The sequence below is a fragment of the Macaca fascicularis genome, chromosome 5 (assembly GCF_037993035.2).
Source record: "Macaca fascicularis isolate 582-1 chromosome 5, T2T-MFA8v1.1".
Taxonomy (NCBI): domain Eukaryota; kingdom Metazoa; phylum Chordata; class Mammalia; order Primates; family Cercopithecidae; genus Macaca; species Macaca fascicularis.
In genome coordinates, this window is record NC_088379.1 from 57991357 (window position 1) to 58015389 (window position 24033).

The 24033-nt window shown below is 43.1% G+C and overlaps 1 protein-coding gene across 3 annotated transcripts in view; it reads left to right on the plus strand.

The window, feature by feature from the left end:
• PPEF2 (protein phosphatase with EF-hand domain 2) overlaps nucleotides 1-23028 on the plus strand; it is a 39151-nt gene extending 16123 nt beyond the window's left edge. The window contains exons 8-17 of one of the 3 annotated variants that reach the window (XM_005555031.4): nucleotides 616-782; nucleotides 2175-2211; nucleotides 2302-2451; nucleotides 6283-6669; nucleotides 9318-9503; nucleotides 10633-10775; nucleotides 15573-15679; nucleotides 16669-16832; nucleotides 19130-19217; nucleotides 22675-23028. In XM_005555031.4, coding sequence (XP_005555088.3) covers nucleotides 616-782; nucleotides 2175-2211; nucleotides 2302-2451; nucleotides 6283-6669; nucleotides 9318-9503; nucleotides 10633-10775; nucleotides 15573-15679; nucleotides 16669-16832; nucleotides 19130-19217; nucleotides 22675-22928 — 1683 coding nt within the window. In that variant the 3' untranslated portion in view covers nucleotides 22929-23028. Of the gene's footprint in view, nucleotides 1-615; nucleotides 783-2174; nucleotides 2212-2301; nucleotides 2452-6282; nucleotides 6670-9317; nucleotides 9504-10105; nucleotides 10369-10632; nucleotides 10776-15292; nucleotides 15489-15572; nucleotides 15680-16668; nucleotides 16833-19129; nucleotides 19218-22674 lie in introns of those variants that run through there. The other 2 variants (XM_074039851.1, XM_074039852.1) reach the window with 2 other exon arrangements.
• The last annotated feature ends 1005 nt before the right edge of the window (nucleotides 23029-24033 follow it).

Here is a 24033-nt window from a genome sequence, read left to right on the forward strand (position 1 = left end):
CGAGGCCAGGAGTTTGAGGTCAGCCTGGGCAACATAGTGAGGCCCTGTCTCTTAAAACATAAATAAATAAATAACTATTCAGCAACTGATTTTCTTTCTTCTACATAAAGAAAACTGATTATTATCAAAACAACCAAAAGCTATTTTCATATATATTTTAGTTATAATGTGTAGAACATATAACAAGGGAGATGAGTATAATTTTTTAATGGAATATTACTTTCTACACATATTACATTTCCCAAAGCATTTTCCAATGCATTATCTTGTTTAATCCTGAGAAATCTATGGCAGGCATTATTATTTCTAATTAAAGATAGTGTGGCCAGAACTTAAAACTGGCCTTCGCATCACAAGTTTGGTGCCCTTTGCTCCACACCACATGGCAACACTCAGGCTTTGTCTAAAGGAGCATCTCATAACCTTAGCCTCTCTGGAAAGGAAATATAAGATCAATAGAAGTTATTTCCATCATTTACTGATGTTTCATGCTTGAGGAGACCTAGAAAGCAGAGAATTGGTGTTAGATGTGATTGTCAAATGCCTATTGGTTTTAACCTAATTTCCTATTTCCTTCCTCTCATTCATTCTTTGACGGGTCTCCTTGTTGAAAAGAATGGCCTCCCATCACCAGAACGGTCCTATGTGTTCAACGGTGACTTTGTGGATCGAGGCAAAGATTCAGTAGAGATCCTGATGATTCTTTTTGCCTTCATGCTGGTTTACCCCAAAGAGTTCCATCTTAACAGAGGAAACCATGAGGACCATATGGTGAACTTACGGTACAAGTCAAAACATGCTTGGGTAGTTGATGTTTGTTTGTTGTGATTGTAAAACATTATTTCTCCAGAACTTCTTATTTGTTAAATGACTTTAAAACTAGTTTTCCAATTTTTTAAAAAAGCAGAATACACAATATATAACATTAAAAAAAAATTTTTTTTCTTGGAAACAGAGTCTCCCTTGGTCACCCAGTCTAGAGTGCAGTCATGATCTCAGCTCACTGCAACCTCTGCCTCCTGGGTTCAAGTGATTCTCCTGCCTCAGCTTCCCAAGTAGCTAGGATTACAGGAGTGCACCACCATGCCTAGCTAATTTTTGTATTATTATTAGAGACAGGGTTTCACTATGTTGGCCAGGCTGGTCTCAAACTCCTGACCTCAAGTGATCTGCACCCCCTTAGCCTCCCAAAATGCTGGGATTTACAGACGTGAGCCACCACACACAGTCAGATGTTTTTTTGAGATGGAGTTTCACTCTTGTTGCCCAGGCTGTGCAATGGCGTGATCTTGGCTCACTGCAACCTCCACCTCCCAGTTTCAAGCAATTCTCCTGCCTCTACCTCCCAAGTAGCTGGGATTACAGGCACCCACCGCCATGCCCGACTAATTTTTTTTTTGTATTTTTAGTAGAGACGGGATTTCACCATGTTGGCCAGGCTGGTCTCCAACTCCTGACCTCAAGAGATATACCCGCCTCGGCCGCCCGAAGTGCTGGGATAACAGGCATGAGCCACTGCATCCAGCCCAGAATTTTTTTTTTTTTTTTTTTTTTTTTGAGACAGAGACTTGCTGGGTCGCCCAGCTGGAGTGTGGTGGTACGATCTCAGCTCACTGCAAGCTCCGCCTCCTGGGTTCACAACATTCTTCTGCCTCAGCGCCCCGAATAGCTGGGACTACAGGCGCCTGCCACCACACCCAGCTAATTTTTTGTATTTGTAGGAGAGACGGGGTTTCACCGTGTTAGCCAGGATGGTCTCGATCTCCTGACCTCATGATCCACCCACCTCAGCCTCCCAAAGTGCTGGGACTACAGGCGTGAGTCACCGTGCCTGGCCCAGATTTTTTTTTTTTTAATTTACACATTATTTTACTATTCCAATGAAATCATTGAATTTGTTTTTGCATACACATACTCTATCATATAAACAATAGAGATTCATGATAGTCAAGTAGGAAATACAGATAAGCAAAAGGAAGAAAATTAAAATATCACATAATTTATCTACCCAGGGATAATGATATAATTGTAAACATTTTGGTGATTATTTCTCGGTCCCTTTTCTATGTATTTAAGTACATACACCCAGAATATGCATTCTTCTGAAGATGTGATTATGCCCTGATTATTGTCACCGAATTTACTCTAATATCTATTTGTGCTTCTAAATCTAGATATGGCTTCACCAAGGAAGTGATGAACAAATACAAGGTGCGCTGCCTTTAAAGACAAAAGTTTCTCTTAGTTCAGATAAGTTGAGTGAATTATTTGATGACATTTTGTTCATATCATTTTTTCCAGATACATGGGAAGGAAATACTAAGAACCCTGCAAGATGTTTTCTGTTGGCTTCCACTGGCCACTCTGATAGATGAGAAAGTTCTAATTCTTCATGGTGGGGTGTCAGACATAACTGATCTGGAGCTTTTGGACAAAATAGAGAGGAACAAGGTAGTGGTTAATGAAATAATACAAATTTCACCATAATGCCCAGTCTCATTGCCAATGTAAATGTTGTCTCACATGCTGACTGCAGTCAACTCATTATGGCTAAGAGTGTGGAGGCTGTTAAGAGTATGGAGGCTGGGCACAGTGGCTCATACCTATAATCTCAGCACTTTAGAAGACAGGAAGATTGCTTGAGACCAGGAGTTTGAGATGAGCCTGGGCAACATAGCAAAACCCTGTCTCTACAAAAAAATTAAAAACTTAGCTGGGAGTGGTGGCATGGCCCTGTAGTCTTAGCTACTTGGGAGGCTGCAGTGAGCTCTGATTGCCATTGCACTCCATCTTGCAGGGACACAGCGAGAACCTTTTTCTAAAAAAAAAAAAAAAAAAAAAAAAAAAAGATTGAGAATCTGCAGTTGGGCTAGGGGGCAAGTGTGCTGCAGTCACTTTGTCATGTCTACCATGTACACGCTAGTGGGGAGTAGCAACCAGTGCCGTGTTATCTGCCATTGGATCTAGATAATTCTAAATACTACCTCTCAATCATTGTCACCTAAAGAGCCTACGTTTCCCAAATAATTCGTATTACCTTCAATTAAAGTCAAGAAATATGTTATTTAGTGCCTACTGCTACATTCAGAGAGCGTGCTAGTTGGCAGAAAAAAAGATGAAGATCAATTTCAGTTAAACTCAACAAGTATGTTTTGAGTGCTTACTATGTGCAAAGAAAGTGTTAGGGAGATAAAAAGATGAAACAGAGATGGTGCCTGCCCTAAAGGAACACACAATAACCAGAATGCGTTGGAGTTGGGAGTGGAAGAGTGTGAGACAGAATGTATGATTTACCAATAACAATAGATTTCTATTTCCCATTTCATTTTGGAAATGAAAACCTAGAAAGCAAAGGTTCTATTTTCTTTCACTTAACTCTTAAACTTGACTCATCCCACACAGGAAATGCTGCTACAACATCCATAACAACATTTTCCTGGGAAGTTCCAAAGACAGGGAACTCATCACCACACAATCAGTCTACTTCAACTTTGGGCAATTCTAATGGATATGGATATGAAAGTCTATGTATATGAGACATATGTGAAATGAAAGAATATGGCTTTAGAGTCAGACAGACCTGGGTTTGAATCCTGGAATAGGCGATTGTTGGCTGAAATGGCAGTTTGGTTCTATGAAGTTGTCCAGAGACCCAGGTTTCTTGTTACTCTGCCACCCTAATGTGTGGTTTCTAGACTTAGATACTATTTAGCAAGTAAGGATATGACTCCTTGTGGTTTGGCAACTAGAAACTTCTGTGTGTCCCTGTACACCCAAACTCAGTGTTTTCACTTACACATCTGTTTTATCTTTTTCTGTTTGTTTTTGAGACAGGGTCTCACTCTTGTCACCCAGGCTGGAGTGTGATGCCAAGATCACGGCTCACTGCAGCCTTGACCTCCTGGGCTCAGGCAATTCTCCAGCCTCAGCCTCCTGAGTAGCTGGGACTACAGTCACACACAATCATGCTTGGCTAATTTTTTTTTAAATTATTTGTAGAGGGCCGGGCGTGATGGTTCATGCCTGTAATTCCAGCACTCTGGGAATCGGAGGCGGGCGGATCACGAGGTAAGGAGTTTGAGACCAGCCTGACCAACATGGTGAAACCCTGTCTCTACTAAAAATACAAAAATTAGCCAGGCATGGTGGCGCACACCTGTAATCCCAGCTACTCAGGAGGCTGAGGTGGGAGAATCACTTGAACCCCGGAGGCAGAGGTTTTGGTGAGCTGAGATCATGCCACTGCACTCTAGCTTGGGCAACAGAGCAAGACTCCGTCTCAAAAAAAAAAAAAAAAAAAAAAAAAAAAAAAAAAAAATTTATGCCGGGCACCACGGCTCACACCTGTAATCCCAGCACTTTGGGAGGCCGAGGCGGGCAGATCACGAGGTCAGGAGATAAAGACAATCCTGGCCAACATGGTGAAACCCCATCTCTACTAAAAATCCAAGAAAATTAGCTGGGCGTGGCAGCACGCGCCTATAATCCCAGCTACTCAGGAGGCTGAGGCAGGAGAATCGCTTGAACCCGGGAGGCGGACACTGCAGTGAGCCAAGATCACACCACTACACTCCAGCCTGGCAACAGAGCAAGACTCCGTCTCAAAAAAAGTTTATTTGTAGAGATAGGGTCTCACTATGTTTCCCAGGCTGGTCTTGAATTCCTGGGCTCAAGTAATCCTCCCACTTTGGCCTCCCAAAGTGTTGGGATTATAGGCATGAGCGGCCACACTTAGCCATCAGTTGTATCTTGATGTTTCTCACAAACTTTCAACTCAAACGTTCTGACCAGCTGCTTGTATGTCTGGAGGCGGAGACAGCAAGCCACAGTACAGCAAATTATCTCATGGGAAGAATCATGTTTAATTTTGTAAACAGAGAAGAAGGAACTCTAGGAAAGAATGCTAAAGAAAAGTTTATTTTCTGTGGCTTAGCAAAAAGCTAACTTCCCAGTATTTGGTTTGCCAAGGTCTGGAGAGAGGGTGATGCAGCAAATGATACAGTCCAAGGACTACTTGGGAGAGAAGTACAGAGAGGTATGGGCTCCAGAGGCAGACTATCTGGATTCAGTCCTGGAAGAGTCTTAGTATTTTGTGCCTCAGTTTTCTTATCTGTACTATAAAAGACGCTATCTTATAGGATTGGTATGAGGGTTAATCAACTAATTTACAGAAAGCGCCCAGAACAGCGCCTATTTGGAAAAGACTGAAAACATAATAACACTATCAATCTCGTTAAGTTAGGGATGCTGCTTGAAGCAGATAATAAAATCCTTAAAATAAAATTACCTGGGCCAGGCACGGTGGTTCATACCTGTAATCCCAGCACTTTGGGAGGCTGAGGAGGGCAGATCACAAGGTCAAGAGATAGAGACCATCCTGGCCAACATGGTGAAACCCCCGTCTCTACTAAAAATACAAAAATTAGCTGGGCTTGGTGACACGCACCTATAGCCCCAGCTACTTGGGAGTCTGAGGCAGGAGAATCACTTGAACCTGGGAGGGAGAGGATGCAGCGAACCGAGATCGCGCCACTGCACTCCAGCCTGGTGACAGAGCGACACTCCATCTAAAATAGTAGAAACGGGGTTTCTCTGTGTTGGTCAGGCTGGTCTCGAACTCTCAACCTCAGGTGATCCACCTTCCTCAGCCTCCCAAAGTACTGGGATTACACGCCCAGCCTCTCTCTTTCTTTTCTTTCTTCCTTCCTTTCTTTCCTTTTTTTTTCTCTCTCTCTCTTTCCTTCCTTCCTTCCTTCCTTTCTTTTTTTCCTTCCTTCCTTCCTTCCTTCCTTTCTTTCTTTCTTTCTTTCTTTCTTTCTTTCTTTCTTTCTTTCTTTCTTTCTCTCTCTCTCTCTCTCTGTCTCTCTCTTTCTCCCTCCCTCCCTTCCTCCCTCCTTCCCTCCCTCCCTTCCTTCCTTTTTCTTTCCTTCTCTTTCTTTCTTCTTTCTTTCCTCAGGGTCTCCCTCTGTTACCCAGGCTGGAGTGTAGTGGTTCAATCTCAGTTTACTGCAACCTTGACCTTCCGGACTCAAGTGATCCTCCTGCCTCAGCCTCACTAGTAGCTGGGACTACAGGCAGGCGCCCCCATGACCAGCCCATTTTTTTGTATTTTTTATAGAGAAAGCGTCTTGCCATGTTGCTCAGGCTGGTCTTGAACTCCTGGGCTTGAGTGATCCGGCGGGCTCAGTCTCCCGAACTTCTAGGATTACAGGAGTGAGCCACCACACCCGACTGGGCCTACAGTTTCATTCCAGCATCTGTATCTCTTTCTGGCATGTTTAGATAGTTTCCACCATGAGGTGCAAAACGAGACAGAAGAGTGAGAAGCAGATGGAGGAGAAGGGAAAAGCCAACCGGAAGAGCTCTGCACAGGAACCCATCCCATGGTTTCTCCCACAAAGCCGCTCTCTTCCCTCTTCACCCCTTCGGCTCAGCTCCTACAAGGCCCGCAAAACCAACAGGTCCTCCAGCATCCCCTGCGGCGGTTGCCTGGACGGGCGGGAGCTCTCCCGGCAGGTGCGGAGCTCGGTGGAACTGGAGCTGGAGCGGTGCCGGCAGCAAGCAGGCCTCCTGGTGACCGGACAGAAAGAGGAGCCCTCCCGCTCTGCCTCAGAAGCAGACTCTGAAGCCGGAGAGTTGCAGAAGCCCACTCAGGAGGAGTGGAGGCAGGTGAGCGTGGCCAGGCGCTGCTTCCTAGCATGTGGCTGCCAACAGGTCAAACCCGTTCCTTCCATGGAAACTCAGGGCATGTTTTGAGGCCCCTCTTTCTGTCTCTCTCTGGAGTTACAATACCCCAGAAGGACACTAGTATTTGCCTAATGACTCTCATGTTTTAGAGTTTTATAAAAGATGAGGACGTGTGGCGGTTAGGCTCTATTGCCTGATAATACTTTGGTTAGTGATTGAGCACCAATAGGGTAAGAAGATAAGCTATGATTTGTTGGATGCTATTGTGTGTGTGTGTGTTTTTTTTTTTTAATGTGTCAGCAATATAGCTGCCATAGTTCAAGGCCAAAAGGGCTAGGCAGCAGCTTCTCTTCTCTGTTACCAGGCAAGAGCTGTCCCCAGATCTCTAGAACTATGTCACATGGCCACCCCTAGCTGCAGGGGAGACTTGGAGAGTAAGTAGTATGCAGCGAGGCACCCTGCCACCCCAAACCCAGAGTTCTGTCAGTATGGAAGAAGGAAGAGGATAACGGATATTGAGTAGGCGCTAACATTACTTGCCAAAATAGATGGCTCAGGCAGCCGACTTCACTGACGAAGACTATGGCAGAGAGAGCCCTGAAAAGGTTGTTGTAGCCATCCAGGTGGGAGATGATTACGGTGAGCTTGTTTTTTTTTTGGTTTTTTTGTTTTTTTAATTTGAGACAAAGTCACTGCAGTTGCTAAGGCTGGAGTACAGTGGCGTAATCATGACTCACTGCAGCCTGTACTTCCTAGGCTCAGATGATCCTCCTACCTCAGCCTCCCCAATGGCTGGGACTACAGGTGTGCACCACCATGGCCGGCTAATTTTTGTATTTTTTGAAGATACAGCGTTTCACCATGTTGCCCAGGCTGGTCTTGAACTCCTGAGGCTCAAGCAATCACGCACCTTGGCCTCCCAAAGTGCTGGGATTACAGACGTGAGCCACTGCACCCAGCCTGAGCCGCTGTGCCTGGCCTGCAGTACTGTTAACAGAATTATAGGAACTTGCTGGTATTCAACCATTTCTGACCCATAAGAATGGCAATCTCATGTAGTTCACCCAATAAAGAAATGAATTCAGAATTATTTAAGAGCTAAAATTAGCAGAACTTGCTGATTGATTGGATGGAGGGTAGTGAGAAAGAGAAGTTACAACTGACTCTGAGTCTAGAAGCCTCAGAAAAAGAGATGGTGCATTTAGGTTATGTTCTCTCAGAGTTATTGATCTGGGCTTCAACAGCAATTTAGAATTGAAATTGTAAAGTGTAGGTCTTTCCTTTTGCAAACTGACTCAGTGATAATGTCTTGATATTTACAAATCAGATGAAGGTTTTCTTTTACAAAAGTACTTTTAGGAAGCATTAAATGTTGGCTGGGCGTGGTGGCTCATGCCTGTAATCTCAGCACTTTGGGAGGCCGAGGCGGAAGGATCATCTGAGGTTAGAAGTTCTAGACCAGCCTCTGGTCAACATGGTGAAATCCGGTCTCTACTAAAAATACAAAAAGTAGCTGGGCATGGTGGCACACGCCTGTAATCCCAGCTACTTGGGAGACTGAGGCAGGTGAATCCCTTGAACCTGGGAGGCGGAGGTTGCAGTGAGCTGAGATTACACCACTGCACTCCAGCCTGGGCAACAGAGTGAGATCCTGTCTCAAAAAAAAAAAAAACAAAAAAACAAAAAACGAAAGTATTAAATGTCAATAACCAAAATTATTCAGTTATTTCATCTGAGTAGTGTATGACTGGCAGTTACTGTCTTCCTGAGTATTAATAATAGGGTAGAATCTGAAGTGTTAGAAAAATTGCTCAGCTCTTCTGCAATTACTTATTTGTTTGTTTGTTTGTTTGAGGTAGAGTCTCACTCTGTCGCCCAGGCTGGAGAGCAGTGGTGCGATCTTGGCTCACTGCAACCTCCCTCTCCCGGGTTCAAGTGATTCTCCTGCCTCAGCCTCCCCAATAGTTGGGATTACAGGTGTTGCACTGCCATGCCTGGCTCATTTTTTTGTATTTTTAGTAAAGATGGGGTTTCACATGTTGGCCAAGATGATCTTGAACTCCTCACCTCAAATGATCCACCTACCTCAGCCTCCCAAAGTACTGGGATTACAGCCTGGCCCTCTCTGCAATTTGTAAAAAAGAAAAAATAATTCTTAAACTACTTTAAGAAATAAAATGTCAATTGCGCTTTCCCAGGACCACATCTGGGATCTTGTGAATATGCAAGAGACTCTCTTGCCAGTCCCTGGACTTGCGCCTTCTCTTTAGGGCAAACGTCCAGGAGTCTGGAGCATTGGCACTGACTGAAGACTACTGGCCACGATCAAAGCTTCTAGCAGGGCAACTTCATCTGTTTTACATATTGAACTTTCATATCAGATTTATTTTCAAGAAAGTGTGTATATACTTGTCAACGAATATGTATACATGCACACATTCATTTTGTGAGTAATATGAAATTCTGGAACCTTAGAGGTCCAAAATATAAATGTATGACAAATATTTCTTGCATGGACATTTATTCACTTATTTTTATTCCTCCTCCTCCTCCTCTTCTTTTCATCTGAATGCCTGTGGATGAATATGTATCTAGTTTTGGGGAAGGAAAACATCTCTTGGTCTTCTCAGGTTGTAGATATCCTGTGGAGTGATCCCATGGCTCAAGAGGGCTGCAGGGCCAACACTATTCGAGGAGGAGGCTGTTATTTTGGGCCTGATGTGACACAACAGTTGCTACAAAAATACAACCTGCAATTCCTGATCCGTTCACACGAATGCAAACCTGAAGGCTATGAATTCTGTCACAACCGCAAGGTGGGTGGTCCCTCCGCAGCAGCACAGGCTTGTGTGTCACCGAAGTAGTCCAAAGGGCTCAGGCCTGGATGAGCAAAGGCTCTCAGTTTCTAACAACCTACAGACCTTGTATTTGTTACCCACTTGCTCAAAGCAACTAGGTCCTTTACAGTCATTTATCCTTGACTCTTATAGCCTCTTTAATACCCAAAGTTTGATTGAGGCCACTGTCCACCAATAGCCTGAGTGACATGGTCCCGTTTTATGAATGGAAATACAAGGCCTGTGTTTTCCCAGCCACACCTCTATTCTTCAGGTCATGTGGCTCACTGTCACATGTCTCAAAAAAGCCTACAGGGTAATTGGATTTCTGCACTGCTCCCCAGGCAGGGATTCAGCATCATTTATCTTCTCAGGAGCACAATTAACATCCTGACTGATCTTTGGACATCTCCAAATCCTACAATATTTGTCTCTCCTAATACCACTAGGTTATACTGTACAAGTTTCTTTATTGCAGGACTTCTAAGAACCTTTAGTTTCCTACCACTGTAAATCTTCAGGAAGAGATACAGTATCTAGCATTTCCCAAGGTATTGACTGTGAAAACTTTTTTCATACAGCATCTGAGGAGCCACAACCGTCCGTAGGAAACTCTGCTTTAAGGCACCACATCAGCTCTCAGAACTGATTTTCCTCCTCATTGCAATGGCCATCCTGGTTTATCAGCCCCAGCTCGCCTCTAAGTTGAAGCAAATATGGTGTTTTCTATGACTCCTGCTATTTTCAGTTGGGATAAAAATATGAAGAAGATACATTGTGAAACTATCGGAATTCAAATTTCTATGACTTGGGTCACAACTCTTGCCCTGTTAGCATCGATGACCAGGAAGGAAGGAAGGAAGGAAGGAAGGAAGGAAGGAAGGAAGGAGGAAGGAAGGAAGGAAGGAAGGAAGGAAGGAAGGAAGGAAGGAAGGAAGGAAGGAAGGAAGGAAGGAAGGAAGGAAAGAAGGAAGGAAGGAAGGAAAGGTTTCTCAGATGAGCACTAGGAGAAACGGCAGCCTCTGCAGTTGAGTTGGGCCACGTAGGATTGAGGGTGAGGGTTTCTTCAGTGAATGTGAATGCCTTTCTCTCTTCTGTTTTGATGTAGGTATTAACGATCTTTTCTGCCTCCAACTACTATGAAGTTGGCAGCAACAGAGGGGCCTATGTCAAACTGGGGCCAGCCCTGACCCCACATATCGTGCAGTATCAAGCTAACAAGGTGACCAACACACTCACCATGAGGCAAAGGCAAGACTTTTCAATGAGTGGTTTTCAGAAAAAAATTATAGTGTTTATAGAATCTTTGAATGAAGTGTCAAACGTTATATTTATCCAAATTCTACGTGAGAATTCAGAATTTGGCTATGTCACATGAAGTTCTATTAATGTGATAGACATTAGAGTAGAGGAGTCTCTTCCTTTTCCTCCACACACTGCTAATAGCTCTATCTACCCGTCATTAATGGGAGCAACAAATTTTTTTTCTGTAGAAATTATTTTCAGTGGGGCACAGTGGCTTATGCCTGTAATCCCAGCACTCTGGGAGACTGAGGCAGGAGGATAGTTTGAGCCCAGGAATTCCAGACCAGCCTGGGCAACATGGCAAAACCCCATCTCTACAGTAAATACAAAAATTAGCCTGATGTGGTGGCGTGCTCTTGTAGTCCCAGCTACTTGGGGGACTGAGCGGGGAGGATAGCTTGAGCTTGGGAGGTGGAGTTTGCAGTGAGCCAAGATTGTGCCACTGCACTCCAGCCTGAGTGACACAGCAAAACTGTCTCAAAAAAACAAAAACAAAAAAAAAAAAAAGAAGAAGAAATTATTCTCCATGGCTGCGTCTTGGGTAAAGTCTGCTTACTAAACCACTAAGTCTTTCTAAAGTTACTCTTCTATTTTCTCTCATCTTTAACGGGTTTGTGTTACCCCTACAAGCCACAGCCAGAGGTTCTTTCACTGTCTGGAGATTTGGCAGGTGAAATTCAGTGCACATATTTGTTAATGAGGCCCCTTTCTTTCTGGAAGGAAGCACATAATATTATTTGAATGGTAGCTTTTGGCCGGGCATGGAGGCTCACGTCTGTAATCCCAGCACTTTGCGAGGCCGAGCCGGGTGGGTCATTTGAGGTTAGGAGTTTGAGACCAGCCTGGCCAACATGATGAAACCCTGTCTCTACTAAAAATACAAAAAATTTAGCCAGGCGTGGTGGTACACACCCGTAATCCCAGCTACTCGGGAGGCTGAAGCAGGAGAATCACTGGAACCCAGGAGGCAGAGGTTGCAGTGAGCCGAAATCACGCCACTGCACTCCAGCTTGGGTGACAGGCGAGACTCTGTCTCAAAAATTAAATAAATAAATAAATAAATAAATAAATAAATAGTAGCTTCTGAGATGATTCTGAGTTCTTAGTTGAGAGATTACCACCACAAAATGTTATAAAGAATTTATATGTGTAGTCTCACAGTGAATTTATGCAACAGATATTGTTATTAATTTCAGTTTTGTAGAGGAGATTATTAAAGAACCAAGGTTAAATCAGCTGACCTGTGGCCACACAGCTAGTCCTTGAGTGAAGGTAGTTCTTGACCGATGCAATTCTATTTCAGAACCCACACTTTTAATGTCTATGCAATATTGCCTCCCACAGCAAAGATGGCCTCAGAGTATATAAAATGCTAACAGATACAGTTTTAGTGCCACTAAACATGCTTCTTTAAATATTCAGCCTAACAGAGCTAGAAATTAAGATAGGCAAAGTTAGCATGAATCAGGTGGATAGAGAACATGTTAGTATTTAGCATTTACCCTTGTGTGAGTGCTATAAAAGTACATTATTTTAAATCATTCTCAAGTTATTAAATATAGGCCAGCCTCACTTAAAAAGAAGAATTATGTAAAAATAAAAACTCACCAAGTGAATGTCAGACCTACTGCGCAGCAAAATCATCTGTGGAGCTTTATAAAAAGTCAGCCATTTGAGCCTCACCCAGCCCTACCGAATTAGAATCTCCAGGGGTGAGCCCTGGTACCTGGAGCACAGAACTGTGATCCCATAGGATGTAGGGGTTGTCTCTGCAAAAAGAGTCACTGTAGAGAATCCTAGAAATAGTGTGTTTCAATAAGATAGTCAAAAAGCATTCAGCTCTTTGAAACCTTCATTGATTGCATTAAATAAGTATAACATCACCTGATTTATCACTTATCCAGTGACTTCAACTGTAGGAGCACAGTGGAGAACTTAGAAAAAAGGAGGGAAATGTCACTGAGCAACCATAATTGATGATGTCTCAATGTCCATAAAGCCAAGAAAACATGCTTTTTTTTTTTTTTTTTTTTTTTTTTAAATGAGACAGGGTCTCGGTCTGTCACCTAGGCTGGAGTACAGTGGCATGATGACAGGTCACAAGAGATCCTCCCACCTCAGCTACCTGACACCTGGGACTACAGGCATGCGCCACCACACCCAGCTACTTTTTAAAATTTTTTGTAGAGACAGAGTCTCACTATTCTGCCCAGGCTGGTCTCAAACTCCTGAGCTCAAGTGATCCTCCTGCCTTGGCCTCCCAAAGTGCTAGGATTACAGGTGTGAACCACCATGCCTGGCCTGATAACATGCTCTTCTTAGAGGAATCCTCAGTCAGAATTCATTTACTTTTTGTTTCAATCCACTTCTCACAATAATAGCAGAGCCAGCTTGGAGCCATCACAGCCAGTTGGATATCTGGCCTCCCTCCTTGGTAGCTATGTGACCTCGACCTAATTACTATCTCTGGCCGTAATGGGCATAATGGACTTAATGTTATTGTTCCTTCTTCAATGAGTGTTGAGGGATGAATGAGATAATCCACGTAGAGCTCTGCATTTAGTAAGTGTTTACTAAGTGTTGCTTGACGTACGGACAGGAAAGCCTTCTACATCCAGATAGCTTTCAAGGGCATTGCCCTACTCCATCCCTGCATAACTCTCCATGACTACAGATTACCAGGAGCAGCTTAAATGCTTTGTCTAACTAGTGGTTCTTAAACTTTTTAGGAGTCCCATGCTTCTGTTAGCCTCTGATAAAACAACAAGCTGTCTACAAAATATCACATATGCTCACATACCTGTGAAATTTGGGGTGAGTTTTAGGTGGTTCACACTTTCTTTTCCTTTTGTAGAGACAGGGCCTTGCTCTGTCACCAAGGCCAGAGTATAGTAGCGTGATCATAACCTCAAATTCCTGGGCTCAAGCAATCCTCCTGCCATAGTCTCCCAAGTAACTGAGATTACAGGCATGCACCACCACGCCTCGCTAATTTTAAAGTTTTTTTTGGTAAAGAAACCCAGCCTAGCTGTGTTGCCCAGGGTGGTCTTGAGCTCCTGGCCCCAAGCGATCCTCCCACTTCAGCCTCCCAAAGTGCTGGGATTATAAGCATGAGCCACCATGCCTAACTGGTTCACACCTTTTTTTTTTTTTTTTTGAGACAGAGTCTCACTCTGGTTGTTCAGGCTGGAGTGCAGTGGCACGATCTTGCTCACTGCAATCTCGACCTCCCAGGCTCAGGTGATTTTCCCACCTCAGCCTCCCAAATAGCTGGGACTATAGGGATGTGCCACCATGCCAGGCTAGGTTCACTTTTTTTTTTTTGAGACAGAGTTTCACTCTTATTGCCCAGGCTGGAGTGCAATGGCACGATCTCGGCTCACCACAACCTCCGCCTCCCAGGTTCAAGCAATTCTCCTGCCTCAGCCTCCCTCGTAGCTGGGATTATAGGCATGTGCCCCCACACCCAGCTAATTTTGTATTTTTAGTAAAGACGGGGTTTCTCCATGTTGGTCAGGCTGGTCTCGAACTCCCGACCTCAGGTGATCCACCGGCCTCGGCCTCCCAACGTGCTGGGATTACAGGCGTGAGCCACCGCGCCCAGCCGGATCACATTCTTTCAAGGGTCTATGTAGCCCACTTAAAGACTGTCATGTTAAATGCCTTCAACTGCAGTAAGATTTTCATCAAACATGATTTAATTTTTTTTAACTTTTAACACTGGAAAAGATAGGTTATCTGGTCATTATTTATAGAATGATTGGTTCCTCAGTAAGATATTACAAGTAATGTACGCTTACCTTTTATCTCTTTTTATATTCTTTTTTTTTTTTTTTTTTTTTTTTTTTGAGACAGGGTCTCACTTTGTCACCCAGACTGCAGTGCAGTGATGCGATCTTGGCTCACTGCAGCCTCTACCTCCTGGGCTCAAGTGATCCTCCCACCTCAGCCCCACGAGCAGCTGGGACTACAGGGATGCGCCACCACGCCTGGCTGGTTTTTTTTTTTTTTTTTTGTATTTTGAGTAGAGAGGGGTTTTGCCATGTTACCAAGGCTGGTCTTGAACTCCTGGGCTCAAGGAATCCACCCACCTTGGCCTCCCACAGTGCTGGGATTACAGGCATGAGCCACCACCCCAAACCTCTTTTTATATTCTTGTTCATTCAACTACACATATTTATTGAGCACTTGCTTTAAGCCAAGTACTGTGCCCAGCATTGTTCTATTGACCCAATAAGAATGAAAAAACTAAACTAGTGTTATTTTGTTATTCATAAATTTTGCCTTCTGTTTCACATGATAATAAATTACAAGGAATGCATAATAATTGTGATAACAGATACTATTTGGTGAGTGCTTTCTATGTGCCAGGCTTTCTTCTAAGTGCCGTACATGAAATATTATAATCTTCACAATAATCCTGTGTGGTAGAGATAGGTACCGTTTTAATCACTGTTTTACAGGTGGGGAAATTGAAGCACAGGATGATGAGATAACTTTACCACAGAGGTGATCTTTCTCCAGAACTTCTCTAACCACTGTCCCATACCAGGAAGGACAGCGGCGTTCCCCATGCTCATCCTGTTTGTGTACAACAGGGAAGAGTAAAGGAGCTCTCCCTCAAGAACTGAGCTCTTGGGAGACTGATAAGTTAAGAAAGAGAGAGTAGAAATATAGTAAAATCTCCAAGTATTTCTTCTATACCAGTGTGTTAAAATGTTGCTTTTTCATCTCCTGTCCCAGGATTAGCAGAGTGGAGGAGTCGGCTCTGAGAGCTCTGAGGGAGAAGCTGTTTGCTCATTCTTCAGATCTTCTCAGTGAATTTAAGAAGCATGATGCAGATAAAGTCGGTAAGAATGATGAAGTTAAAGATTCACAGAGGAGGGAAGCTAGCCAGAAAATCTCTGTCTTACCCTAGTTAGCAAATAAATATTTGTTGCTTTAATGAGTGACCCAAAGTCCCCTTTGGCTATATCCTCCATTTTATTCAACTTAATGTCTCATTTATTCTAACTAAATTTTAAAATTCTAAGCTTTTAACAAAATATGAACTTGGCCAAATAGAGAGGGTGAAAAGAAATAGAGTCAGCGAAGGGTAACATGGCCAGAACCAAGCAAAGGACAAGTGGGAGAAGTTATAAGAGTATAAGACTGGCAAAAGACCAATGGCTTGACTTGTTGAAGTTGAGTGTGTGCTTAGCTATTTGACTTGTTGAAGTTGAGTGTGTGCTTAGCTATTTCATGATTAGCCAAGCTAGAAATGTTGTCTGCTCAACTAATGGAATTTCTAATGGACATTGACTAAATATATCCCTATTTAAAAACAGCAGTAACATTTATGAATTCATAGTAATATCTTTTCATGTACACATACTGTAGCCTTCCAAGAGTTTCAGTGAATGATCTATTCCAAGGAATTTAGGTGGTTTAATTTTTTTTAAATAACCAGTGTGTAGGTATATAATGTTTTATGATATTATTTACAAGACTCTTATGTGGCTTGCAGAAGTATTTCCAGATTCAGTAAACAAAAATGTAAAATGCCTAATTAAGTTTGAATTAGACAGACAGGTAGACAACAAATAATTTTTATGCAATATTTGGCACTTTTATGTACTTTATGGTCTGTCTTCAATAAAATTTAACTGGACGTCTTGTATTTTATCTGGCAAGCCTAGCTTCCAACCAACTTTGCCACTACCAACAAAAATAGTGACAGTCCCCATTATTTCTATTACCTGCAGATAGTAAGAAGGCTGTCAGGATAAAAATATACACACCATTGGGCAGGAAACTAGACTTCTAGGTGACAAGTCAACAAGTTCGCTCTCACCTGTAGGTTTGATCACCTTGAGTGACTGGGCAGCAGCGGTGGAGTCTGTGTTGCATTTAGGACTGCCATGGCGGATGCTGAGGTCACAGCTGGTGAACAGCTCAGCAGACAACATGCTGGAGTACAAGTCTTGGCTGAAGAACTTGGCCAAGGAACAACTGAGCCACGAGGTGACGGTGTGGTAATGGTGAATGAGGGCACCTGTGGACTATGATACTCCTTAGAGAGAACTTGAGTCAGAAACAACCAATTAGTAATAACCCAAAAAGCTGGATGGGTGAGAAAGGGGAATAACTATTTCTTGAGTTTCTATGTGTCAGGCTTTGTGTTAAGTGGTTTTCATACATTGCCTCAGTTAATCCTCAAAACCACTCCAAGAGATACATATTATCAGCACCATTACTGCCCACAGCGGTTAGCAACTTGCCTGAGGTCATAGAATGACTGAGTTGGGACTCAAGCCAAGGTCTGTCTTACCTCAAGGCCCATTTTCTTTCCTCAACACCATGGTGCTTACCCTACTTAAAAAAGTATTTATTCAATAACTACTTATAGAATATGTAATGTATGTGCAACCTTGGGCTAGGTACTTCTTTTAACAATGTTATTGCAATATAATTCACATACCATGCAATTCATCCATTTAAAGTGTACAATTCGGCTGAGTGTGGTGGCTCACTCCTGTAATCCTAGCAGTTTGGGAAGCTGAGGAGGGTGGATCACTTGAGGCCAGGAGTTTGAGACCAACCTGGCCAACATGGGGAACCCCCGTCTCTTCTTAAAATACAAAAATTAGCCGGATATGGTGGCATATGCCTGTAGACCCAGCTATTGGGAGGTGAGGTGGGAGAATCGCTTGAACTCAGGAGGCAGAGGTTGCAGTGAGCCAAGACCATGCCACTGCACTCCAGCCTGGGCAACGCAGCGAGACTCTGTTTAAAAAAACAAATCTGAAAGGCTCCAAAGTCCAAAACTTTTTAAGTGCCAACATGATGCCACAAGTAAAAAATTCCACATCTGACACCTTTGCTTTCTGATGGTTCGATGTACACAAACTTTGTTTCATGCACACAATTATTAAAAATATTTTATAAAATTACCTTCAGGCAGCCGGGCATGATGGCTCATGCCTGTAATCCCAGCACTTTGTAAGGCCAAGGTAGGCAGATCACCTGAGGTCAGGAGTTCGAGACTGCCTGACCAATGTGGAGAAATCCCGTCTCTACTAAAAATACAAATATTAGCCGGGCGTGGTGGTGCATGTCTCTAATCCCAGCTACTCAGGAGGCTGAGGCAGGAGAATCGCTTGAACCCGGGAGGCGGAGGTTGCAGTGAGCTGAGATCAGGCCACTGCATTCCAGCCTGGACAACAAGAGCAAAACTCTGTCTCAAAGTAAACAAACAAAAATTACATTCAGGCTAGATGTATAAGGTGTATATGAAACAAAAATTAATTTTGTGTTTAAACTTGGGTCGCATACCCAAGATATCTCATTATATACAGGTAAATATTACAATGTCCAAAAAAATCCAAAATTTAGAACATTTCTGGTCCTAAGTGTTTTAGACAAGGCGTACATAACCTGTGTGTGCAACCATCACCACAGTCAATTTTGGAAGATTTTCATCATGGGTGAGGTGCTTCTTAAACCACTAGATTATTTGGTGGGCTGAACTGGGTAGAGGGAATGGAGGGATGGCAAAATATTTTCAGATTTTTTCAAGAATGTGTGATTGCCAGGGTTGATTGTGTGTGTGTGTGTGTGTGTTTTTGTTTTTGTTTTTGTTTTTGTTTTTGAGACGGAGTCTCGCTCTGTCGCCCAGGCTGGAGTGCAGTGGCCGGATCTCAGCTCACTGCAAGCTCCGCCTCCCGGGTTTACGCCATTCTCCTGCCTCAGCCTCCCGAGTAGCTGGGACTACAGGCGCCCGCCACCTCGCCCAGCTAGTTTTTTTGTACTTTTTTTTTTTTTTTTTTTTTTTTTGAGACGGAGTCTCGCTGTGTCGCCCAGGCTGGAGTGCAGTGGCCTGATCTCAGCTCACTGCAAGCCCCACCTCCCGGGTTTACGCCATTCTCCTGCCTCAGCCTCCCGAGTAGCTGGGACTACAGGCGCCCGCCACCTCGCCCGGCTAGTTTTTTGTATTTTTTAGTAGAGACGGGGTTTCACCGTGTTAGCCAGGATTGTCTCGATCTCCTGACCTCGTAATCCGCCCGTCTCGGCCTCCCAAAGTGCTGGGATTACAGGCTTGAGCCACCGCGCCCGGCCTTTTGTACTTTTTAGTAGAGACGGGGTTTCACCGTGTTCGCCAGGATGGTCTCGATCTCCTGACCTCGTGATCAGCCCGTCTCGGCCTCCCAAAGTGCTGGGATTACAGGCTTGAGCCACCGCGCCCGGCGATTGTGTGTTAATTATATATTGGAAGAAGCCTAAACATATGACAAAGAAGGAAAATGAATTTTTTCTTGCAGAACATACAATCAAGTTTGCTGGAAACACTGTACCGAAACCGATCCAACCTGGAGACCATTTTTAGGATCATAGACAGTGATCATTCAGGTAAAGGCACTCATTATTCTATCACTTTTGACGCACTGCAAGTATTTTACCTCAAACCCTTAATGTCCTTCCTGGTTCATCTCCACTCAGGCATTTGGAGAGCAAGGTAAGAAGATTAGTGCTTATAAATGGCAGAAACTAGGAAAGTACTTGAGTAGTATAAGCAGCCCATAGAGAAAGAAGTGGGGCAGAGAAGAATGAAGACAAACTGAATGAAAGCTTCTTATAGGAAGAATAATTATTAGAAGATGTGATATCCTCTGGGCATGGTGGCTCCTGCCTGTAATCCCAGCACTTTGGGAGGCCGAGGCGGGTGAATCACCTGAAGTCAGGAGTTCGAGACCAGTCTGGCCAACACGGCGAAACCCAGTCTCTACTAAAAATACAAAAATTAGGCGGGTGTCGTGGCACATGTCCGTAATCCCAGGTACTTGGGAGGCTGAGGCAGGAGAATCACTTGTACCCGGGAGGTGGAGGTTGCAGTGAGCCGAGGTTGTGCCACTGGACTCCAGCCTCGGTGACAGAGTTGAGACTCTGTCATAAAAAAAAAAAAAAAAAAAAGCAAAAGAAAGATGTGATATCCTTTACAGTACCATCGAAGATAGCCACAAAGTAATGAAAAGTGCTTAGAATAGAAAGGCGTTTGCAACCTCACTCCCAAAACTTTTTTTTAACTTTAAATTTTGAAATAATTATAGATTCACAGGAAGTTACTAAAAAAATGTGTGGTGAGGTCCTGTACATCCTTATCCTGTTCCCCCACATCCTGTTCCCCCAATGGTCCAAAGGCTTTTTTCAATGTTATTATTGGTTTCTTTTGAGGCATAATTCACAAACCACATAATTCACCTGTGTAAAGTACTCAATTTAGTGGTTCTTGGTAAAGTCACAAGATTGTATAACCATCACCACTATCTAATTTTAGAACTTTTTTTTTTTTTGAGACAGAGTCTCCCTCTGTCACCCAGGCTGGAGTGCAGTGGCACAGTCTTGGATCACTGCAATCTCCAACTCCTGGGTTCAGGTGATTCTCCTGCCTCAGCCTCCCAAGTAGCTAGGATTACAGGCATGTGCCACTACACCCGGCCAATTTTTTTTTTTTTTTTTTGTATTTTTAGTAGAGACAGGATTTCGCCATGTTAGCCAGGATGGTCTTGATCTCCTGACCTCGTGATTCGCCCGCCTAGATCTCCCAAAGTGCTGGGATTACAGGCGTGAGCCACTGCGCATGGCCTAGAACACTTTAATCACCCCAGAAAGAAATCTCATACCTATTAGCAATTACTCCTCATTCCCTATCCCTCCTCCACGAGTCCCTGGCAACCACTAATCTACATTCCGTCTCTATGGATTTGCCTATTCTGGACATTTGATATAAACAGAATCATGCAAAATATGGCCTTTGGTGTCTGGATTCTGTCACCTAGCCTGTGTTCAAGATTCATCCACGTTGCAGCAGTATCAGTTTTTCGTTCCTTTCTAATGACTGAATAATATTCCATTGTGTGGACAGAACTTTTATTTATCCAGTCATTAGTTGATAGACTTTGGATTGTTTCTACTTTTGGCTACTATGAACGATACTGCTATGAACATTCATGTGTGACTTTTTGTGTCAATATATGTTTTCAATTTTCTTGGGTATATACCTAGGAGTGTAATTGCTTGGTCATATGGTGATTCTATGTTTAACTTTTTGAGGACTTACCAAACCGTTTCTCACAGTAGCTGTACCTGTTTATATTGCCACCAACAATGTATGAGGGTTCCAATTTCTCTACATCCTCACCAATGCCTGTTATTTTCCATTTTTGTTTTTTGTGGGTTTTTTTTTTTTTTAGTTTTTATTATACCCGTTCTACTGTAGTTTTGACTTTCATTTCCTTAATAACTAATGATGTTGAACATTTTCATGTGCTTATTGGCCATTTGTATATCTCTTTCGGAGATATGTCTATTCAAATCCTTCGTCCTTTTTTTTTTTTTTTTTTTGAGACGGAGTCTCGCTCTGTCGCCCAGGCTGGAGTGCAGTGGCCGGATCTCAGCTCACTGCAAGCTCTGCCTCCCGGGTTCATGCCATTCTCCTGCCTCAGCCTCCCGAGTAGCTGGGACTACAGGCGCCCGCCACCTTGCCCGGCTAGTTTTTTGTATTTTTTAGTAGAGGCGGGGTTTCACCGTGTTAGCCAGGATGGTCTTGATCTCCTGACCTCGTGATCCGCCCGTCTCGGCCTCCCAAAGTGCTGGGATTACAGGCTTGAGCCACCGCGCCCGGCCTCGTCCATTTTTAAATTGAGCTATTTGTCTTTTTATTTGAGTTGTAAGAGTTATTCATATATTCTGGGTACTAGGACATTATCAGACATATGCTTTGCAAATTTTTTTTTCTGATTTTGTGGATTGTCTTTTCGCCTTCTTGGTAGTGTCCTTTGATGCCTGAAAGTTTTTTTTTTTTTTGAGACGGACTCTCACTCTGTCACCTAGGCTGGAGTGCAATGGTACAATCTTGGCTCACTGCCACCTCCGCCTCGTGGGTTAAAGTGATTCTTCTGCCTCAGCCTCCTGAGTAGCTGGGACTACAGGCACCTGCCACCATGCCCGGCTAATTTTTGTATTTTTAGTAGAGACATGGTTTCACCATGTTGGCCAGGCTGGTCTTGAACTCCTGACCTTGTGATCTGCCTGCCTCAGCCTCCCAAAGTGCTGGGATTACAGGCGTGAGCCACCGCACCCAGCCTGATACCCAAAAGTTTTTAATTTTGAAAAAGTACAATTTACTTTTTCTTTTGTTGTTTATGCTTTTGGTGTTATAGCTTTTTTAGCTATAAAACTGTTGCATAACCTAAGGTCACAAAGATTTACACTTATGTTTGCTTCTAAGAGTTTTAGAGTTTTAGCTCTTACATTTAGGTCTTTGATCCATATCGAGTTAGTTTTTTTATATAGTGTTAGGTAGGTGTCTAGCTTTACTCTCTTTGCATGTCCATATCTGGTTGTCCCACATCATTGTTGAAAAAAACTATTCTTTACCCATTAAATGATCTTGGGACCCTTGTAGAAAATCAATTGACTATAGATATATGGGGTCCAAAGGATTTTAATGGCCAGAATAAATTAGTATATGTTTGAGATGATTAAATGCAGGGTTTCTCAATAGTGGTACTGTTGACATTTTATTAGAGGTCAGTAGCACCTCACCTCCATCTTAGTTATAACAAACAATAATGTCTCCAGACATTGCCAAATGTCCCCTGGAGGGAGGGGAGCAAAATTGCTCCCAGCTGAAAATCTTTGGTGAGCCAATGGTTTGTGTGATCCTCTTGGAAGTTTAAATTAGATACTAGACTTTGGGTATCTCTCTGTTAAGCAGTAGGGAACAGGTGCCCTTGTAAGAATGTCAGAGAAAATGAACATTAAAAACTAGACTAACACACTGAAGTGATTTCCTCCCTCTGATAAGGGTTCATCTCACTGGACGAGTTCAGGCAGACCTGGAAGCTGTTAAGCTCCCATATGAATATCGACATTACAGATGACTGCATCTGTGACCTTGCCCGGAGTATTGATTTCAACAAAGATGGCCACATCGATATTAATGAGTTCCTGGAGGCCTTCCGCCTTGTGGAGAAATCCTGCCTGGAGGGCGATACCTCAGAATGCCCACAAGCTACAAATGCTAAAGACAGTGGCTGCAACAGTCCAGGTGCATGCTAAGAACAGCCTGGTCTTCATCACCCAAAGTGCCTCATAGGCAATGCTCAGCTCCTCGCTAGACTATCTCCCTTATTCTCCATGTGAAACTTTATGATGAAAATTTACCTATCTATATGCATCGGAATCACCTGTGTATTTTAGTGTGGAGGGGTGGGTTGGGGTGTTGTGTATGTATGTGTTTTAAGTATATGAGTGCCCCAACCCCATCTCACAATCTTCACAAAGTAGAACTTAGTGTTTTTAAATTCTAAATTCTAAAGTCTACTTCAATTAAGAACCACTGACAATTTAACTCCCTCATTGTTTTTATTTTATATATATATTTTTTTTTTGAGATGGAGTTTCTCTCTTGTTGCCTGGTCTGGAGTGCATTGGCGTGATCTCAGCTTACCGCAAACTCTGCCTCCCAGGCGATTCTCCTGCCTCAGCCTCCTGAGTAGCTGGGATTACAGGCATGTGCCACCACACCAGGCTAATTTTGTGTTTTTAGTAGAGATGGGGTTTCTCCATGTTGGTCAGGCTGGTCTTTCCTGACCTCAGGTGATCCACCCTCCTCAGCCTCCCAAAGTGCTGGGATTATAGGCATGAGCCACTGCGCCCAGCCTATTTTATACTTTTTAGTTATTGTCTTAAAAATGTCATATTGGTAAAGGAAAGTTATTTAAAAATTGTAATTCCATGAACCAAGCATATGGATTTTCTTCATTATTTACTTTTTCTTACTTGTTACTGTAGTGTTTATATAATTTTATGTTCTGCTTTAAAAAAAAATAAATGCATATCTGATTGTAAACCCTCTCCCATGTGTTTCCCTTGTGATTCTGTATTCTTCATGATTATTAGTTTAATGCTTGCATAATTTTCTTTGAAGTGGACATGCTATAATCTATGCAGCCATGCTCCGATTGTTAAACATGTATATTATTTCCACTTTTTCGTTATTAGAAATAACACTAGGGAGAGCATTAGAACAAATACCTAATGCATGCAGGGCTTAAAACCTAGATGATGGGTTGATAGGTGCAGTAAACCACCATGGCACATGTATAACTATGTAAAACAAACCTGCATGTTCAGCACATGTATCCCAGAACTTAAAGTAAAT